Here is a 16,582-nt window from a genome sequence, read left to right on the forward strand (position 1 = left end):
ATCAGACGTGGTTGTGGGTTCTAATCCCGGCTCCTCCGCTTGTCCGCTGTGTGCCCCTGGAGAAGTCACTTCACCTCTCCGGGCCTCAGTTTCCTCATCTGTCAAATGGGGATGGAGACTGGGAGCCCCACGTGGGACAGGGACTGCATCCCAACCCGATTTTCCTGTATCCAGTCCAGCGCTTAGTACAGCGCCTGGCACGTAGCGCGTAACCAGTACCATCATCATTACAGCACCCCGCTCCTCCCTCTCTCTCCCCCCGTATGCCCGGGGATGGCGGGCAGGGGCGGCCCGCCCCCTCTCCCGCCGGAGAGGGCCCGGGATTCAGAAGGACCTGGGTTCGAATCCCGGCCCCGCCACCTGTCTGCTGGGTGACCTTGGACAACAGCAATAATAATGATAATGGCATTTATTAACCGCTTACTACGTGCCAAGCACCGTTCTAATCAATCAGTCAGTCATATTTATTGAGCGCTTACTATGTGAAGAGCACTGTACTAAGCGCTTGGGAAGTACAAATTGGTTCTAAGCACTGTTCCAAGGCGATCAGGTTGGCCCACGTGGGGCTCCCAGGCTTCATCCCCATTTTCCAGATGAGGTCACTGAGGCCCAGAGAATAATAATAATAATAATAATAATGATGGCATTTATTAAGCACTTACTACGTGCAAAGCACTGTTCTAAGCACTGAGGGGGGGAAACAAGGTGATCAGATTGTCCCACGTGGGGCTCACAGTCTTAATCCCCATTTTCCAGATGAGGTCACTGAGGCCCAGAGAAGTGAAGTGACTTGCCCAAAGTCACCCAGCTGACCCGTGGCGGGGCCGGGATTTGAACCCACGACCTCTGACTCCGAAGCCCGGGCTCTCTCCACTGAGCCGCGCTGCTTCTCCGAGTCACCTCACTTCTCCGGGCCTCCGTTTCCTCGTCTGGAAAATGGGGATGAGGGCGCGAGCCCCACGTGGGGCAGGGACTGGGTCCAACCCGACTAGCCTGTCTCCACCGCAGCGCTTAGTACAGTGCGCGGAGCCCCGGGGGAGGCGGAGGGAGCCGGGATCCCCGGGCCGAAACGAAGAGGGATCGGGGGGAGACCTCCCTCGGGCTTTCCGGGGCGCTTAGTTCAGAGCCCTGCACCCGGTGGACCGTCACCTCCACGAGGGCTGGGATCGTGTCTACCGATCCTGTTGTCGTCATCAATCGTATTTATTGAGCGCTTACTATGTGCAGAGCACTGTACTAAGCGCTTGTCCCCTCCCAAGCGTTCAGCCCAGTGGCCCGCACGCAGTTGGCACCCAATACATCACCGGGAGTGATTGACAAGAAGGAACCCAAGCAGTAGAGAAGCAGCGTGGCTCAGTGGAAAGAGCCCGGGCTCGGGAGTCAGAGGTCATGGGTTCAAATCCCGGCCCCGCCACTTGTCAGCTGGGTGACTTGGGGCAAGTCGCTTCACTTCTCTGGGCCTCGGTTCCCTCATCTGGAAAATGGGGATGAAGACTGTGAGCCCCACAGGGGACAACCCGATCACCTTGTATCCTCCCCAGCGCTTAGAACAGTGCTTTGCACATTGTAAGTGCTTAAGAAATGTCATCATTATTATTACTGTTATTAGTATTGGGAGTCAGAGGTTGTGGGTTCAAATCCCGGCTCCGCCAATTGTCAGCTGGGTGACTTGGGGCAAGTCGCTTTACTTCTCTGGGCCTCAGATACCTCATCTGTAAAATGGGGATGAAGACTGTGAGCCCCCCGTGGGACGACGTGATCACCTTGTATCCTCCCCAATGCTTAGAACAGTGTTTCACACATTGTAAGTGCTTAAGAAATGTCATCATCATTATTACTGGGAGTCAGAGGTTGTGGGTTCAAATCCTTGGCTCCACCAGTTGTCAGCTGGGTGACTTGGGGCAAGTCGCTTTACTTCTCCGGGCCTCAGGTTCCTCATCTGGAAAATGGGGATGAAGACTGTGAGCCCCCCGTGGGACAACCCGATCACCTTGTATCCTCCCCAGCGCTTAGAACAGGGCTTGGCACATAGTAAGCGCTTACGAACGCCATCATTATTATTACTTCCAGACCCCTTCCGGCCCCCTCTCCCCTCCCAGGGGCTTGGCGGTCTTGAGCTCTCTCTAGACCGTGAGCGCGCTGTGGGCAGGGCACGCGGCCCTTCTGTTGGCATGCTGGGGAAGCAGCGTGGTTCAGTGGAAGGAGCCCGGGCTTTGGAGTCAGAGGTCGTGGGTTCAAATCCCGGCTCCACCACTTGTCGGCTGGGTGACCTTGGGCAAGTCACTTTACTTCTCTGGGCCTCAGTTCCCTCATCTGGAAAATGGGGATGAAGACTGTGAGTGAGCCCCACGTGGGACAACCTGATTACCTTGTATCCCCCCCAGCGCTTAGAACAGCGCTTGGCACATAAACGAATACCAACGTTATTATTATTATTATGCTCTCCCAAATGCTTAGTACAGCGCCCCGCACGCGCTAGGTGCTCAGTCATCATCATCATCATCAATCGTATTTATTGAGCGCTTACTATGTGCAGAGCACTGTACTAAGCGCTTGGGAAGGACCAATTGGCTGGCTGGCTGGCCGGTGGTGGTCCCTGAGCGGGATCCGGCTTGTGTCCCTCTTTCCCGCGGCCCGCCGCAGGCTGTGGAGCGGGAGGCGGTCGTGTGCCACCCGGATCGGGAGCGGCTGCCGCGGGCCCGCCCAGCCGAGCTGCCCGACCAGTTCTTCGAGGTCACCGTGGATGACGTCAGGAAGCGCCTGGCTCAGCTGAAGAGCGAGAGGTCGGTGGCTTCCCCTCCCCGGGTCTGCCTTTATTATTATTATTAATAATAATAATAATAATGATGGCATTTATTAAGCGCTTACTATGTGCAAAGCACTGCTCTAAGCGCTGGGGAGGTTGCAAGATGATCGGGTTGTCCCACGGGGGGCTCCCAGTCTCATCCCCATTTTCCAGATTTAATAATAATAATAATAAGCGCTTACTATGTGCAAAGCACTGGTCTAAGCGCTGGGGAGGTTACAAGGTGATCGGGTTGTCCCACGGGGGGCTCCCAGTCTCATCCCCATTTTCCAGATTTAATAATAATAATAATAAGCGCTTACTATGTGCAAAGCACTGCTCTAAGCGCTGGGGAGCTTACAAGATGATCGGTTGTCCCACGGGGGGCTCCCAGTCTCATCCCCATTTTCCAGATTTAATAATAATAATAATAATGGCATTTATTAAGCACTTACTATGTGCCAAGCACTGTTCTAAGCGCTGGGGAGGTTGCAAGATGATTGGGTTGTCCCACGGGGGGCTCCCAGTCTCATCCCCATTTTCCAGGTTTAATAATCATAATAATAATGATGGCATTTATTAAGCGCTTACTATGTGCAAAGCACTGGTCTAAGCGCTGGGGAGGTTGCAAGATGATCGGGCTGTCCCACGGGGGGCTCCCAGTCTTCATCCCCATTTTCCAGATGAGGGAACTGAGGCCCAGAGAATCAATCAATCAGTCAGTCGTATTTATTGAGCACTTACTGTGTGCAAGAGCACTGGACTGAGCGCTTGGGAAGTACAAGTTGGCAACATCTAGAGACGATCCCTACCCAACAGTGGGCTCACAGTCTAGAAGGGGGAGACCTCCATCCCCATTTTCCAGATGAGGGAACTGAGGCCCAGAGAATCAATCAATCAATTGTATTTATTGAGCACTTACGGTGTGCAGAGCACTGGACTGAGCACTTGGGAAGTATAAGCTGGCAACATCTAGAGACGGTCCCTACCCAACGACGGGCTCACAGTCTAGAAGGGGGAGACAGAGAACAAAACCGAACATACTAACAAAATAAAATAAATAGAATAGATAGGTACAAGAGAATAATAATGATGGCATTTATTAAGCGCTTACTATGTGCCAAGCACTGTTCTAAGCGCTGGGGAGTTTACAAGGTGATCAGGTTGTCCCACGTGGGGCTCACAGGCTTAATCCCCGTTTGACAGATGAGGGAACTGAGGCCCAGAAAAGTGAAGTGACTTGCCCAAAGTTGCACAGCTGACAAGCGGCAGAGCCGGGATTTGAACCCACGACTTCTGACTCCAAAGCCCGGGCTCTTGCCACTGAGCCATGCTGCCTTTGCCCTCCTCCAGACTTCCCAGACGGCTCTGGGCCACTGAGGCCCTGCTGAAGAAGTGGGGAGCGAGGAGTTTGTGGGGCGGGGAGGGCTTGATAATCATAATAATAATAACAATTACGGTATTTATTAAGTGCTTACCATGTGCCACGCACTGTACTAAGCGCTGGGGTGGATACAGGCTAGTCGGGTTGGGCCCAGTCCCTGCCCCACGTGGGGCTCACACCCTCATCCTCATTTTCCAGACGAGGAAATGGAGGCCCGGAGAAGTGAGGTGACTCGGAGAAGCGGCGTGGCTCAGTGGAGCGAGCCCGGGCTTTGGAGTCAGAGGTCGTGGGTTCAAATCCCGGCCCCGCCTCGAGTCAGCTGGGTGACTTTGGGCAAGTCACTTCACTTCTCTGGGCCTCCGTGACCTCATCTGGAAAATGGGGATCATCAGTTGTATTTATTGAGTGCTTACTGTGTGCAGAGCACTGTACTAAGCGCTTGGGAAGTCCAAGTTGGCAACATCTAGAGACATTCCCTACCCAGCAGTGGGCTCACAGTCTAAAAGGGGGAGACAGAGAACGAAACAAAACATACTAACAAAATAAATAGAATAGATATGTACAAGTAAAATAAATAAATAAATAAATAGAGTAATAAATATGTACAAACATATATCCAAAATAAAATAATTAGAATAAATATGTACAAATAAAATAAATAAATAAATAGAGTAATAGATCAATAAATCATTCAATCGTATTTATTGAGTGCTTACTGTGTGCAGAGCACTGTACTAAGCGCTTGGGAAGTCCAAGTTGGCAACATCTAGAGACGGTCCCCGCCCAACAGCGGGCTCACAGGCTAGAAGGGGGAGACAGAGAACAAAACCAAACGTACTAACAAAATAAAATAAATAGAATAGATAGGTACAAGTAAAATAAATAAATAAATAAATAGAGTAATAAATCTGTACAAACATATATCCAAAATAAAATAATTAGAATAAATATGTACAAATAAAATAAATAAATAAATAGAGTAATAGATCAATAAATCATTCAATCGTATTTATTGAGCGCTTACTGTGTGCAGAGCACTGTACTAAGCGCTTGGGAAGTACAAGTTGGCAACATCTAGGGACGGTCCCCGCCCAACAGCGGGCTCACAGACTAGAAGGGGAAGACAGAGAACAAAACCAAACGTACTAACAAAATAAAATAAATAGAATAGATATGTACAAGTAAAATAAATAAATTAATAGAGTAATAAATATGTACAAACATATATCCATCTATACAGGTGCTGTGGGGAAGGGAAGGAGGTAAGATGTGGGGGATGGAGAGGGGGACGAGGGGGAGAGGAAGTCTGGGAGCCCCACATGGGACAACCTGATCACCTTGGAACCTCCACAATGCTTAGAACAGTGCTTTGCACATAGTAAGCGCGTAATAAATGCCATTATCATTATTATTGTTGTTGTCCAAGGTCACCCAGCAGACAGGTGGCGGAGCCGGGATTCGAACCCAGGTCCTTCCGACTCTCCGCCCGGCCCCACTGCCCTCCCTGTCCTCCCTGCCACTGAGGCCGCCGGCCCCCACCTGGGACGGGGACGGTGGGTGTCCCAGCTGATGGCGTTGTAACTCGCCCAGCGCTCTTTTATCATCATCATCAATCGTATTTATTGAGCGCTTACTATGTGCAGAGCACTGTACTAAGCGCTTGGGAAGTACAAATTGGCAACATCTAGAGACAGTCCCTACCCAACAGTGGGCTCACAGTCTAAAAGGGGGAGACAGAGAACAAAACCAAACATACTAACAAAATAAAATAAATAGAATAGATATGTACAAATAAAATAAATAAATAAATAGAGTAATAAATATGTACAAACATATATACATCTATACAGGTGCTGTGGGGAAGGGAAGGAGGTAAGATTGGGGGGTGGAGAGGGGGACGACGGGGAGAGGAAGGAAGGGGCTCAGTGTGGGAAGGCCTCCTGGAGGAGGTGAGCTCTCAGCAGGGCCTTGAAGGGAGGAAGAGAGTCTTTTAGACTGTGAGCCCGCCGTTGGGTAGGGACCGTCTCTAGATGTTGCCAACTTGGACTTCCCAAGCGCTTAGTACAGTGCCCTGCACACAGGCAGCGCTCAATAAATACGATTGATTGATTGATTTGCACAGTGCTCAGCACCCAGGAAGGGCTTAGCGCACGCTGCCGTGATTCTTACCCCCCTCCCCGCCCCCAGCTCGACTACAACGAGCGAGCCGGAGTTTTCCACGGAGGGTGGGGAGAGTTGGCGGCGGGAGAGCCGGGGGCTTGGGACCGTCCCCCCGACCCGACATCTGGTCCCTGCAGGAAGCGCCTGGAGGAAGCCCCCTTGGTGACCAAGTCTTTCCGAGAAGCCCAGGAGAAGAAGAAGCTGGAACGCTACCCCAAGGTTAGCGCGTGGCCCCAGGGACCCATCCCGGGGAATCCCCTCGCCCGCCGGGATGAGGCTGACCGTTTCCGGAGAACGCCGGCCTCCGACCGGCTCCTTAGGGTAAAACTCGGGAATCGGGGCGCCCCGGAGGACCCCAAGGGACCGGGAGGGACCGTCCCTCCCCTGACTGGAATCGGGGGCCCCCGAGGTGACCGGAGCCGTCGGCCGGGGTGTCCATCTCTCCGTCCGTCTCCGGCCTAGGTGGTGCTGAGAGTCCAGTTTCCCGACCGCTACGTCCTGCAGGGCTTCTTCCGCCCAAACGAAACGGGTAAGGCCGGGACCGATAACGGCGGCGGGGGGTTTCCGGAGGGTCCGGCCGAGGCGGGGGTTGCCGGGCGCCAACGGCTGCGGGGCCGTCCCCCCGAGGAAGGGTGGTCCCCTCGGCCGTGGGCTCCCCTCCGCGGTGGCGGCGAAGGGCTGGGCGGTTCCTGGCTTCCCCGGCCTCCGCGCCGGCACTCTGCCCCGGTTCGGAAGCCACATGCCCTCAATCAATCAGTCAATCGTATTTATTGAGCGCTTACTGTGTGCAGAGCACTGTACAAAGCGCTTGGGAAGTACAAGTTGGACGCCCTGGGCAGCTCGGCTAAGTTGGCACGAGGCTCGGGCCATCCCAGCTGAGGCCCGACGGCGTCCTGACCCCGGAGGCGGCAGCCAAGGGAGCTATAAATACCCACGTCGGATTAAATCCCAGGGCCCGGCGGGCAGGAGGTGGATGCCGAATAACTGGGGGCCGTTTTGGTCGGGTGACCCCAAGGAAAGCAGGGGAAGGAGAAGGGGGAGGAAGGGAGTCACCTCAGGAAGGATTGGCTTCTAAGACATGAGCTGGATCTGAACCCCCCCCCCCACGGAGAGGCTAGCGAGCTCGATGTAGGCAAGGAATGTCCCTTTGTCGTCCTTTCCCAAGCGCTTAGTACAGTGCTTTGCACACAATTAGCGCCCAATTAATGCGATTGAGTTGAATTGCCCCACCCTGGGATTCCGGGGTTGGCCACAAATTGCCCCCGCCGGGCAACTCGCCCCGGCAGGGAGAACCACGGCCCAATCCAGGGGCCCAGAATTGATTTATATTAACGCCCGTCTCCTCCTCGAGATTGGAAGCTCCGTGTGGGCAGGGAACGCGTCAACCAACTCTCCTCCGCAACCAGCCAGCGCTCAATAAATCCTCCATTGGTCGATGGGGGGGTTGGTGGGAGAGGGAGGTGTGCCAGGACAATAGGGGCAAGGTGGGCATTGTTTCCGGCCCCCGGGGTCGAGCCCACGTGGCTGGCACCTGGTCTGAGGTGGCGGGCCCGTCCGGCGCACCAGAGGGGGATCAAGTGTCCTTGGCCGGCGGCCAACTTGTACTTCCCAAGCGCTTAGTACAGTGCTCTGCACACAGTAAGCGCTCAGTAAATACGATTGATGATGATGATGATGATGATGATGAAATTCCCGGCCGCCGGGAAGCATGGGATATGGAGAGGAAGCGTCGGTACCCAGAGCCGCTCTGTCCGTGTAACCCCATCTCTCCCTCCCCGTTTTGCAGTGGGAGACCTGCGGGACTTTGTGAAGCAGCACCTGGGTAACCCGGACCTGCCTTTCTACCTATGTGAGTCCCCCCTCGCCGCCGACCCCCAGCTGGGAATGCCCCCTCGAGATCCGCCGGCATCGTTGTGGGGCGCGGGGTCTGGGAAGCTGGGACCTGAGTCCCATCCTGTCCGGGAACGCCGGGCGAGGAGAGCGTCGCCTCCCTCGCTGTCGACCCCTTCCCCCGGGCCCCTCCGGGCAGCCCGGGATCCCGCCGTGTTGCCCGACGCCCGCCCCCGGGCGCCGTCGCTGACCGCCCGTTTCTCCCCGCAGTCGTCGCCCCTCCGAAGACCGTCCTGAACGACGATGCCGAGACCCTCTTCCAGGTACGGTGCCGCCCGCCCGCCCCAAGGGGATCTCGGGCCGAGGTGGGGGTCTCCGAGGGCACATCCCTCATGCCCTGAGTTAGGGAGAGGGCCGAGGGAGTTGCGTCCCGCCAGTCGCGTGGCCCGGGGGCTCCTTGGCATCGGGGAGAGCGGGCAGTGGTGGTCTTGGGAGGATGGCGGAGGCCTCCTCCTGCTCCTATCTGATAACCGCCCGCGGAAAGCAGGGCTGGGCAGGGCGGGGTTCCCCCCGCCGGGCACGGAGGTTGGCGTGAGCCGAGGCAAAAGGGCATCCGACGTCGAATGAAGCCTCCGAGAGGCAGGTTGGATGGAAGAAGGGATTAGGGCCGCCCCGAAGTTGTTTTTTGAACTCTCCAAAACCTCGGACTCGCCGGCCGGGCAGGGACTGGGCCCCGCTCCGGGGGGCGGCCGATGCCCATCGGGGCAGATTGGCGTCGACGGGGCCGGCGTGGCGTTCTGTCGTGCTCTCCCGAGCGCTTAGTACAGTGCGCCGCACACGAGACACAGTAAGCACTCGGTAACGGTAAATACGTTTGACCGACCGACCGGCCGGTGTGGGCCCGGGGCAAACCAGACTCCATTTGGGGCCGAGGACCACCCGGGCTGCTTGGACGCCATCCCCCTGCCCCCTGCTCCGGGGTGAGCAGGTGGTCAGTCAGTCGTATTTGTTGAACGCTTACTGTGTGCGGAGCACTGTACTGAGCACTTATTAGTCTGTCTTGACGGTCTGTCCCTGCCCGCAGGAGCCCATGGGGGCCAACTGGGCACTTGCTGAACACCCTTAGCCGGTGAGGGGACAGCGGACCCTCCCACCCCCCCACCCCCTGTCCCTCCAAAGCAGGGCTAGAGCAGCCGGCTTAATGGCTTCCTCTTCAAAGCCACTTCAGATATTTTAATTAATAGCAGATGCGGGGAGGGAGGGCGCCCTTTAAAGTGACAGGCCAAGCCTCTGCCCGCAGGCCTTTGAACATGAAAACCCCCAAAGCCTGGGCAGGGGCGGCGGTTGGGGGGGTCGGAGAGGGCGGGTAGGAGAGCCGGAGAGCCCCCTCAGCAGTCGGAGGAGGGTGGGATCCGTGGAAATAACCACCTTCGAGCGGGGTCATTCATTCATTCATTCAACCGTATTTATTGAGCGCTTACTGTGTGCAGAGCACTGGACTAAGCGCTTGGGAAGTCCAAGTTGGCAACGTCGAGAGACGGTCCCTACCCAACAGCGGGCTCGCAGTCTAGAAGGGGGAGACAGAGAACAAAACCAAACGTATTAACAGAATAAAATAGGTCGAATAGATATGTACAAGTAAAATAAATAAGTAAATAGAGTAATAAATTCATTCATTCAGTCAGTCGTATTTATTGAGCGCTTACTGTATGCAGAGCACTGGACTAAGTGCTTGGGAAGTACAATTTGGCAACATATAGAGATGGTCCCTACCCAACAGTGGGCTCACAGTCTAGAAGGGAGAGACAGAGAACAAAACCTAATGTATTAACAGAATAAAATAGGTCGAATAGATACGAACAAGTAAAATAAACAAGTAAATAGAGTAATAAATTCATTTATTCATTCAGTCGTATTTATTGAGCGCTTACTGTGTGCAGAGCACTGGACTAAGTGCTTGGGAAGTCCAAGTTGGCAACGTCGAGAGACGGTCCCTACCCAACAGCGGGCTCACAGTCTAGAAGGGAGAGACAGAGAACAAAACAAAACGTATTAACAGAATAAAATAGATCAAATAGATATGTACAAGTACAATAAATAAGTAAATAGAGTAATAAATTCATTCATTCAATCGTATTTATTGAGCGTTTACTGTGTGCAGAGCACTGGACTAAGCGCTTGGGAAGTCCAAGTTGGCAACATCTAGAGACGGTCCCTATCCAACAGCAGGCTCACAGTCTAGAAGGGGGAGACAGAGAACAAAACCAAACATACTAACAAAATGAAATAAATAGAATAGATAGGTACAAGTAAAATAAATAGAGTAATAAATTTGTACAAACATATATACATCTATACAGGTGCGGTGGGGAAGGGAAGGAGGTAAGATGAGGGGGATGGAGAGGGGGACGAGGGGGAGAGGAAGGAAGGGGCTCAGTCTGGGAAGGCCTCCTGGTACTTCATCATCAATCGTATTTATTGAGCGCTTACTATGTGCAGAGCACTGTACTAAGCGCTTGGGAAGTCCAAATTGGCAACACATAGAGACAGTCCCTACCCAACAGTGGGCTCACAGTCTAAAAGTAGTTAACAAGGTACTTGTTAACAAGGTACTTGTTAAGCGCTTACTGCGTCAGACACTGTTCTAAGCACTGCAGTAATAATAATAATGATGATGGCATTTGTTAAGCGCCTACTATGGGCAAAGCAGTGTTCTAGGCACGGGGCCCCCTCCGGGCCTTGGCCGCCCCCCCTCCTCCCGCCAGTTGGCCCGTTGATCTATTTGAAAGGCGCACCAAATCCGAGCTCAGAGCGGAGCCCCCCGCCCGGGCCCGGCTGACTGCGGGTGACACGCGGCCCTGGCTACCGGCGGGCCGGCTCCTCTCATCCGGCGGGAGGGTGGGCGCGGGGGCTTTCGGGTTGCCCTGTCCCCTCCTGCCCCTGACCCGCGGCAGGAGGAGGAGGCGGGGGGCTCCGTGGAGATTAGAGGGGGTCCCCCGCTCACCTGGCTCCGACCTCTCTGGCTCATCGGCGAGGATCCGGGAAGGCCCGCCACCCTCTCCCCGCTGCCCACCCCAGGAAGAGCCCCCGGGGGCTTCCCTTTTCTCCCTCTCGGCCTCAGAGACCCCGGATCCTCCCTCCCTCCCTCCATCCTCCATTAGAGAAGCAGCGTGGCTCAATGGAAAGAGCCTGGGCTTTGGAGTCAGAGGTCATGGGTTCGAATTCTGGCTCCACCACGTCAGCTGTGTGACCTTGGGCAAGTCACTTCACTTCTCTGAGCCCTGATCTGTAAAATGGGGATTAAGACTGGGAGCCCCACATGGGACAACCTGATCACCTTGTATCCCCCCCCCAGCGCTTAGAGCAGTGCTTTGCACATAGTAAGTGCTTGATAAATGCCATCATCATCATCATCATCATCAATCGTATTTATTGAGTGCTTACTATGTGCAGAGCACTGTACTAAGCGCTTGGGAAGTCCAAGTTGGCAACATCTAGAGACAGTCCCTACGCAACAGTGGGCTCACAGTCTAAAAGGGGGAGACAGAGAACAAAACCAAACATACTAACAAAATAAAATAAATAGAATAGATATGCACAAGCAAAACAAATAAATAAATAAATAAATAAATAAATATATTTATTTATATATATATAAATATATATAAATAAATCATTATTATTATTATCCCCCATCCTCACCCTCCTCTCATCCCTTGACCCAGGTCTCCTTTTCTTTTTTTTAATGGCATCTATTAAGCGCTTACTATGTGCAAAGCACCGTTGTAAGCGCTGGGGAGGTTACAAGGTGATGAGGTTGTCCCACGGGGGGGCTCACAGTCTTCATCCCCATTTTCCAGATGAGGGAACTGAGGCCCAGAGAAGCCAAGCGACTTCTCGGACGCCCGGCCTCCTGGTTCGCCGGGGGCCCCCAGACCGGTCACGCTTAGGCCACGTGAAGAAACCGCGGCTCAGTGGCAAGAGCACGGACTCAGGAATCTGAGGACGTGGGTTCTCATCCCGGCTCCGCCGCTTTTCCGCTGCCGGACCTTGGGCGAGCCACTTCTCCGGGCCTCAGTTCCCTCATCTGGAAAACGGGGATGAAGACCCACGTGGGACAACCTGATGGCCCTGTATCTATCCCGGCGCTTAGTGCTTGGAACATAGTAAGCGCTCAACGAACGCCGTCGTGATTATTATCATAGTTATTCCTGTGGCGAGGTGGAGGCGGGCATCCAGGCGTCCCGCAGGCTGGGAACCTGAGTGAAGAGGGAATGGGTTTACCTTGCAGCAAGAGGGATTTAGGTTAGACAGCGGGAAGGGCGATGGCGAGCGTGAGGGCCCCCTCGTTGGAGCCTTGTGTGGAGGCAGGGGAATGGACGAAGTGACCTTAACGGGGTCATTCCAGGCTAAGGGACCGGGCCTTTGGAAGCCCTTTTTCCAAAAGCGTCCGAGCTCTCGCCACCCGCACTGCTGCTTCGGGCAACTCGGACTCTCCGTCCTCTCGCGAGAGGAGGACGGAGGCGAATTCCTCTCACCTTCATTCAATCGGGCGTATTCACTGAGCGCTTACTGTGTGCGCAGCACTGTACTAAGCGGTCGGGAGAATTCGCCGTGTAACAGCAAACAGACGCATTTCCTGCCCAGGCCAGGACGGAGCCCGGGGGAGACCCCGCGTGTGAGCCCATTGTTGGGTAGGGGCCGTCTCTATATGTACTTCCCAAGCGCTTAGTACAGTGCCCTGCACACGGTGAGCGCTCAGTAAATACGACTGAGCGAACAAACCTGATCCCGGCCTGGATCCCGCCGCTCCGGGTGGGCGCCCCTTTGGCCCCTTCTCCTAGTTTTCCCCCTCCCCACCTTCCGCCCGACGTCAGGTGGAATTCCCAAGGAACCTGGGAGCTTTGAAGTTGGAGATGACGCTAATAACACTCCCTCCGGGCCAGGGAAGGGAAGCCTTTCATCGGAATGTCGACGACCGACGTTCCCAACCCCGATTGCCTGGCTGTTGCCCTGCATCCTGTTTTGAGAGAGAGAGAAAGAAAGAGGGAGAGAAGGAAAAGGAAAATAATAATAATAATAATAATGGCATTTATTAAGCGTTTACTATGTGCAAAGCACTGTTCTAAGCGCTGGGGAGGTTACAAAGTGATCAGGTTGTCCCACGGGGGGCTCACAGTCTTAATCCCCATTTTACAGATGAGGTAACTGAGGCCCAGAGAAGTTGTGACTTGCCCAAAGTCACACAGCTGACAAGTGGCGGAGCGGGGATTTGAACCCATGACCTCTGACTCCAAAGCCCAGGCTCTGTTCCAGTGAGGCACACTGCTTCTCAAAGCACTGTGCTAAGCGCTGAGGTAGATACAAGGTAATCAGGTTGTCCCGCGTGGGGCTCACAGTCTTCATCCCCATTTTCCAGATGAGGGAACTGAGGCCCAGAGAAGTGAAGTGACTCGCCCAAAGTCACCCAGCTGACAGGTGGCGGAGCTGGGATTTGAACCCACGACCTCTTGACTCCAAAGCCCGGGCTCTTTCCACTGAGCCACGCTGCTTCTCTAAATGTGCGTCTCTGTGTGTGTTTCTAGGTTTCCTTCCTCTCTCCCTCCCACACCATTTAATAATAATAATAATAATAATGGCATTTATTAAGCGCTTACTATGTGCCAAGCACTGTTCTAAGTGCTGGGGAGGTACGAGGTGATCAGGTTGTCCCACGCGGGGCTCACAGTCTCAATCCCCATTTGACAGATGAGGGAACTGAGGCACAGAGCAGTGAAGTGAAGTGCAGTGAAGGGAAGCAGCGTGGCTCAGTGGAAAGAGCCCGGGCTTTGGAGTCAGAGGTCATGGGTTCAAATCCTGGCTCCGCCACTTGTCAGCTGTGTGACTTTGGGCAGGTCACTTCACTTCTCTGGGCCTCAGTTACCTCATCTGTAAAATGGGGATTAACACTGTGAGCCCCACGGGGGACAACCTGATCACCTTGTAAATTCCCCAGTGCTTAGAACAGTGCTCTGCACATAGTAAGCGCTTAATAAATGCCGTTATTATTATTATTATTATTATTATAAGTGACTTGCCCAAAGTCACCCAGCTGACAATTGGTGGAGCCGGGATTTGAACCCACGACCTCTGACTCCAAAGCCCGGGCTCTTTCCACTGCTTCTTAGTACAGTGCCTGGCACGTGGGAAGCGCTTAACAAATCCCAGAAGTATTAATTAATTTAGGGGAGCCCGGGAGGCCCCTCCGGCAGGCCTCGGTCCTGAAGCCTTCGGCCAGGAGAGTCTCCCTCCCGCTCGCCTCCCGGCTCCCTCATTCATTCAGTCGTACTTATTGAGCGCTTCCTGTGTGCAGAGCACTGTACTAAGCGCGTGGGAAGTCCAAGTCGGCCACATCTAGAGACGGTCCCTACCCGACAGCGAGCTCACGGTCTAGAAGGGGGAGACGGGCAAGAAAACAAAACATGTGGCGTTTTCTCCGCTCAGAGAGTTTAAAGCGAGGTGGGGGCAGGATTAGCACCCGGGACGCTCGGGGGACGGGGGACCGGGCCGGCCCGAGCCTCGCCGGACCTCATTTCCGAAGCGGGAGTCCCCCGGGATCGCGCCGCCCGTCGCTCTGAGCCTCAGCATTTCCTCGCCGTGCCTTCAATCAATCAATCAATCGTATTTATTGAGCGCTTACTGTGTGCAGAGCACTGTACTAAGCGCTTGGGAAGTCCAAGTCGGCAACATACAGAGACGGTCCCTACCCGACAACGGGCTCACGGTCTAGAAGGGGGAGACGGGCAACAAAACATAATGTGGCGTTTTCTCCTCTTAGAGAGTTTAAAGCCACCCCGCGAGACGGGGGCAGGATTAGCACCCGGGACGCTCGAGGTCCCGGGGACGGGGGACCGGGCCGGCCCGAGCCTCGCCGGACCTCAATTCCGAAGCGGGAGTCCCCCGGGATCGCGCCGCCCGTCGCTCTGAGCATCAGCATTTCCTCGCCGTGCCTTCAATCAATCAGTCAATCGAATTTATTGAGCGCTTACTGTGTGCAGAGCACTGTACTAAGCGCTTGGGAAGTCCAAGTCGGCAACACATAGAGGCGGTCCCTGCCCGACAGCGGGCTCACAGTCTGGAAGAGACTCTTTGCTCGGCCCTTCCCTGGCCACTCCGAGCCCACTCGAGGGCCCCGGGCCTACAGGGAGGCCAAAAAAGTCGTCTGTCGGGCGGCCTTCAAGCCGGACGTCGCTGGTCCCGTCTTTTTTCTTTGGTTTATGGTATTCCTTAAGCGCTTACTATGTTCCAAGCACTGTTCTGGCCGCTGGGATAGACACCAGGTAATCCGGTTGAGCTCAATCCCTGTCCCACCCGGGGCTCCCGGTCTTTAATCCCCATTTTAGAGGAAACGGGCGCACAGAGATGCCGAGTGTATCTATGTATATATATGTTTGTACATTCATTCATTCATTCAATCGTATTTATTGAGCGCTTACTGTGTGCAGAGCACTGTACTAAGCGCTTGGGAAGTACAAGTTGACCACATATAGAGACGGTCCCTACCCAACAACGGGCTCACGGTCTACAAGGGGGAGACGTATTTATTACTCTATTTATTTTACTTGTACATATCTATTCTATTTATTTTGCTTTGTTAGTATGTTTGGTTTTGTTCTCCGTCTCCCCCTTTTAGACTGCGTCGGGTAGGGACCGTCTCTACACGTTGCCAATTGGGACTTCCCAAGCGCTTAGTCCAGTGCTCCGCACACAGTAAGCGCCCAATAAATACGATCGATGACGATCGATGATGAGTGACCGGCCCGGGGTCCCACAGCAGACGAGCGGAGGAGCCGGGATCGGGACGCGAGTCCTTCCGAGGCCCAGGCCTTCTCCCCGGCGAGGCCGGGATCGGCGGCCGGGCCCGATCCGGGGAATCCCCCCGTTCCGCCCGCCCCGCGGCCATTTCTTTCCCGGCCGCGGTGCCATTTTGGGCGACGGGGCTCCTGGCGGGGCCCGGGGGGTGACGAGAACCAGATTGGGCGGCCGTTCCCGGGGACGGGAATCCCGCCGGTCGCTCGGAAGGCGACTCGGGAGGAGGAACAGCCCGGGGAATTTGAAGAGGGAGGCCGAGGGGCCCCTCGCCTTCCCTCCTGGTGCTCTCCCTCCCGCGCGGCTTGGGCCCAGACGGGCCCCGGCCGCCCCCCTCCCGGGCCCGCGCTGGCATTCCCCCGGCTTTTGATCCGCTGGCTCGGCCGTGGCACTTTCAAAGCGAGCGGCGGCGGCCTTGTTTGTGCAAGAGCCGGGTGGAGGGGGCCGGGAGCCGGGATTTCGGCCTTGAGGCGCCCGGGCCTTTGAAGCCCGGGTTTTCTTAGTCCGCTTTGAACCTTCCCTCCATCCGTTCGCCCGCCGCCGTCCGTCCGTCCGTCGTCGCGCCCCTCAGACCC

General features: G+C 54.9%; 1 protein-coding gene across 2 annotated transcripts in view; it reads left to right on the forward strand.

Annotated features, from left to right (window-relative positions):
• The window catches only part of ASPSCR1 (ASPSCR1 tether for SLC2A4, UBX domain containing), a 66,751-nt gene that overhangs the window by 42,058 nt on the left and 8,111 nt on the right, over nucleotides 1-16,582 (forward strand). For both annotated transcript variants that reach the window (XM_038742861.1, XM_038742862.1), the window contains 5 exons: nucleotides 2,644-2,783; nucleotides 6,467-6,548; nucleotides 6,792-6,858; nucleotides 8,116-8,178; nucleotides 8,430-8,482. In XM_038742861.1, coding sequence (XP_038598789.1) covers nucleotides 2,644-2,783; nucleotides 6,467-6,548; nucleotides 6,792-6,858; nucleotides 8,116-8,178; nucleotides 8,430-8,482 — 405 coding nt within the window. The remainder of the gene's footprint in view (nucleotides 1-2,643; nucleotides 2,784-6,466; nucleotides 6,549-6,791; nucleotides 6,859-8,115; nucleotides 8,179-8,429; nucleotides 8,483-16,582) is intronic.

The sequence above is a fragment of the Tachyglossus aculeatus genome, unplaced genomic scaffold, assembly GCF_015852505.1.
Source record: "Tachyglossus aculeatus isolate mTacAcu1 unplaced genomic scaffold, mTacAcu1.pri scaffold_1_arrow_ctg1, whole genome shotgun sequence".
NCBI classification, from domain to species: Eukaryota; Metazoa; Chordata; class Mammalia; order Monotremata; family Tachyglossidae; genus Tachyglossus; species Tachyglossus aculeatus.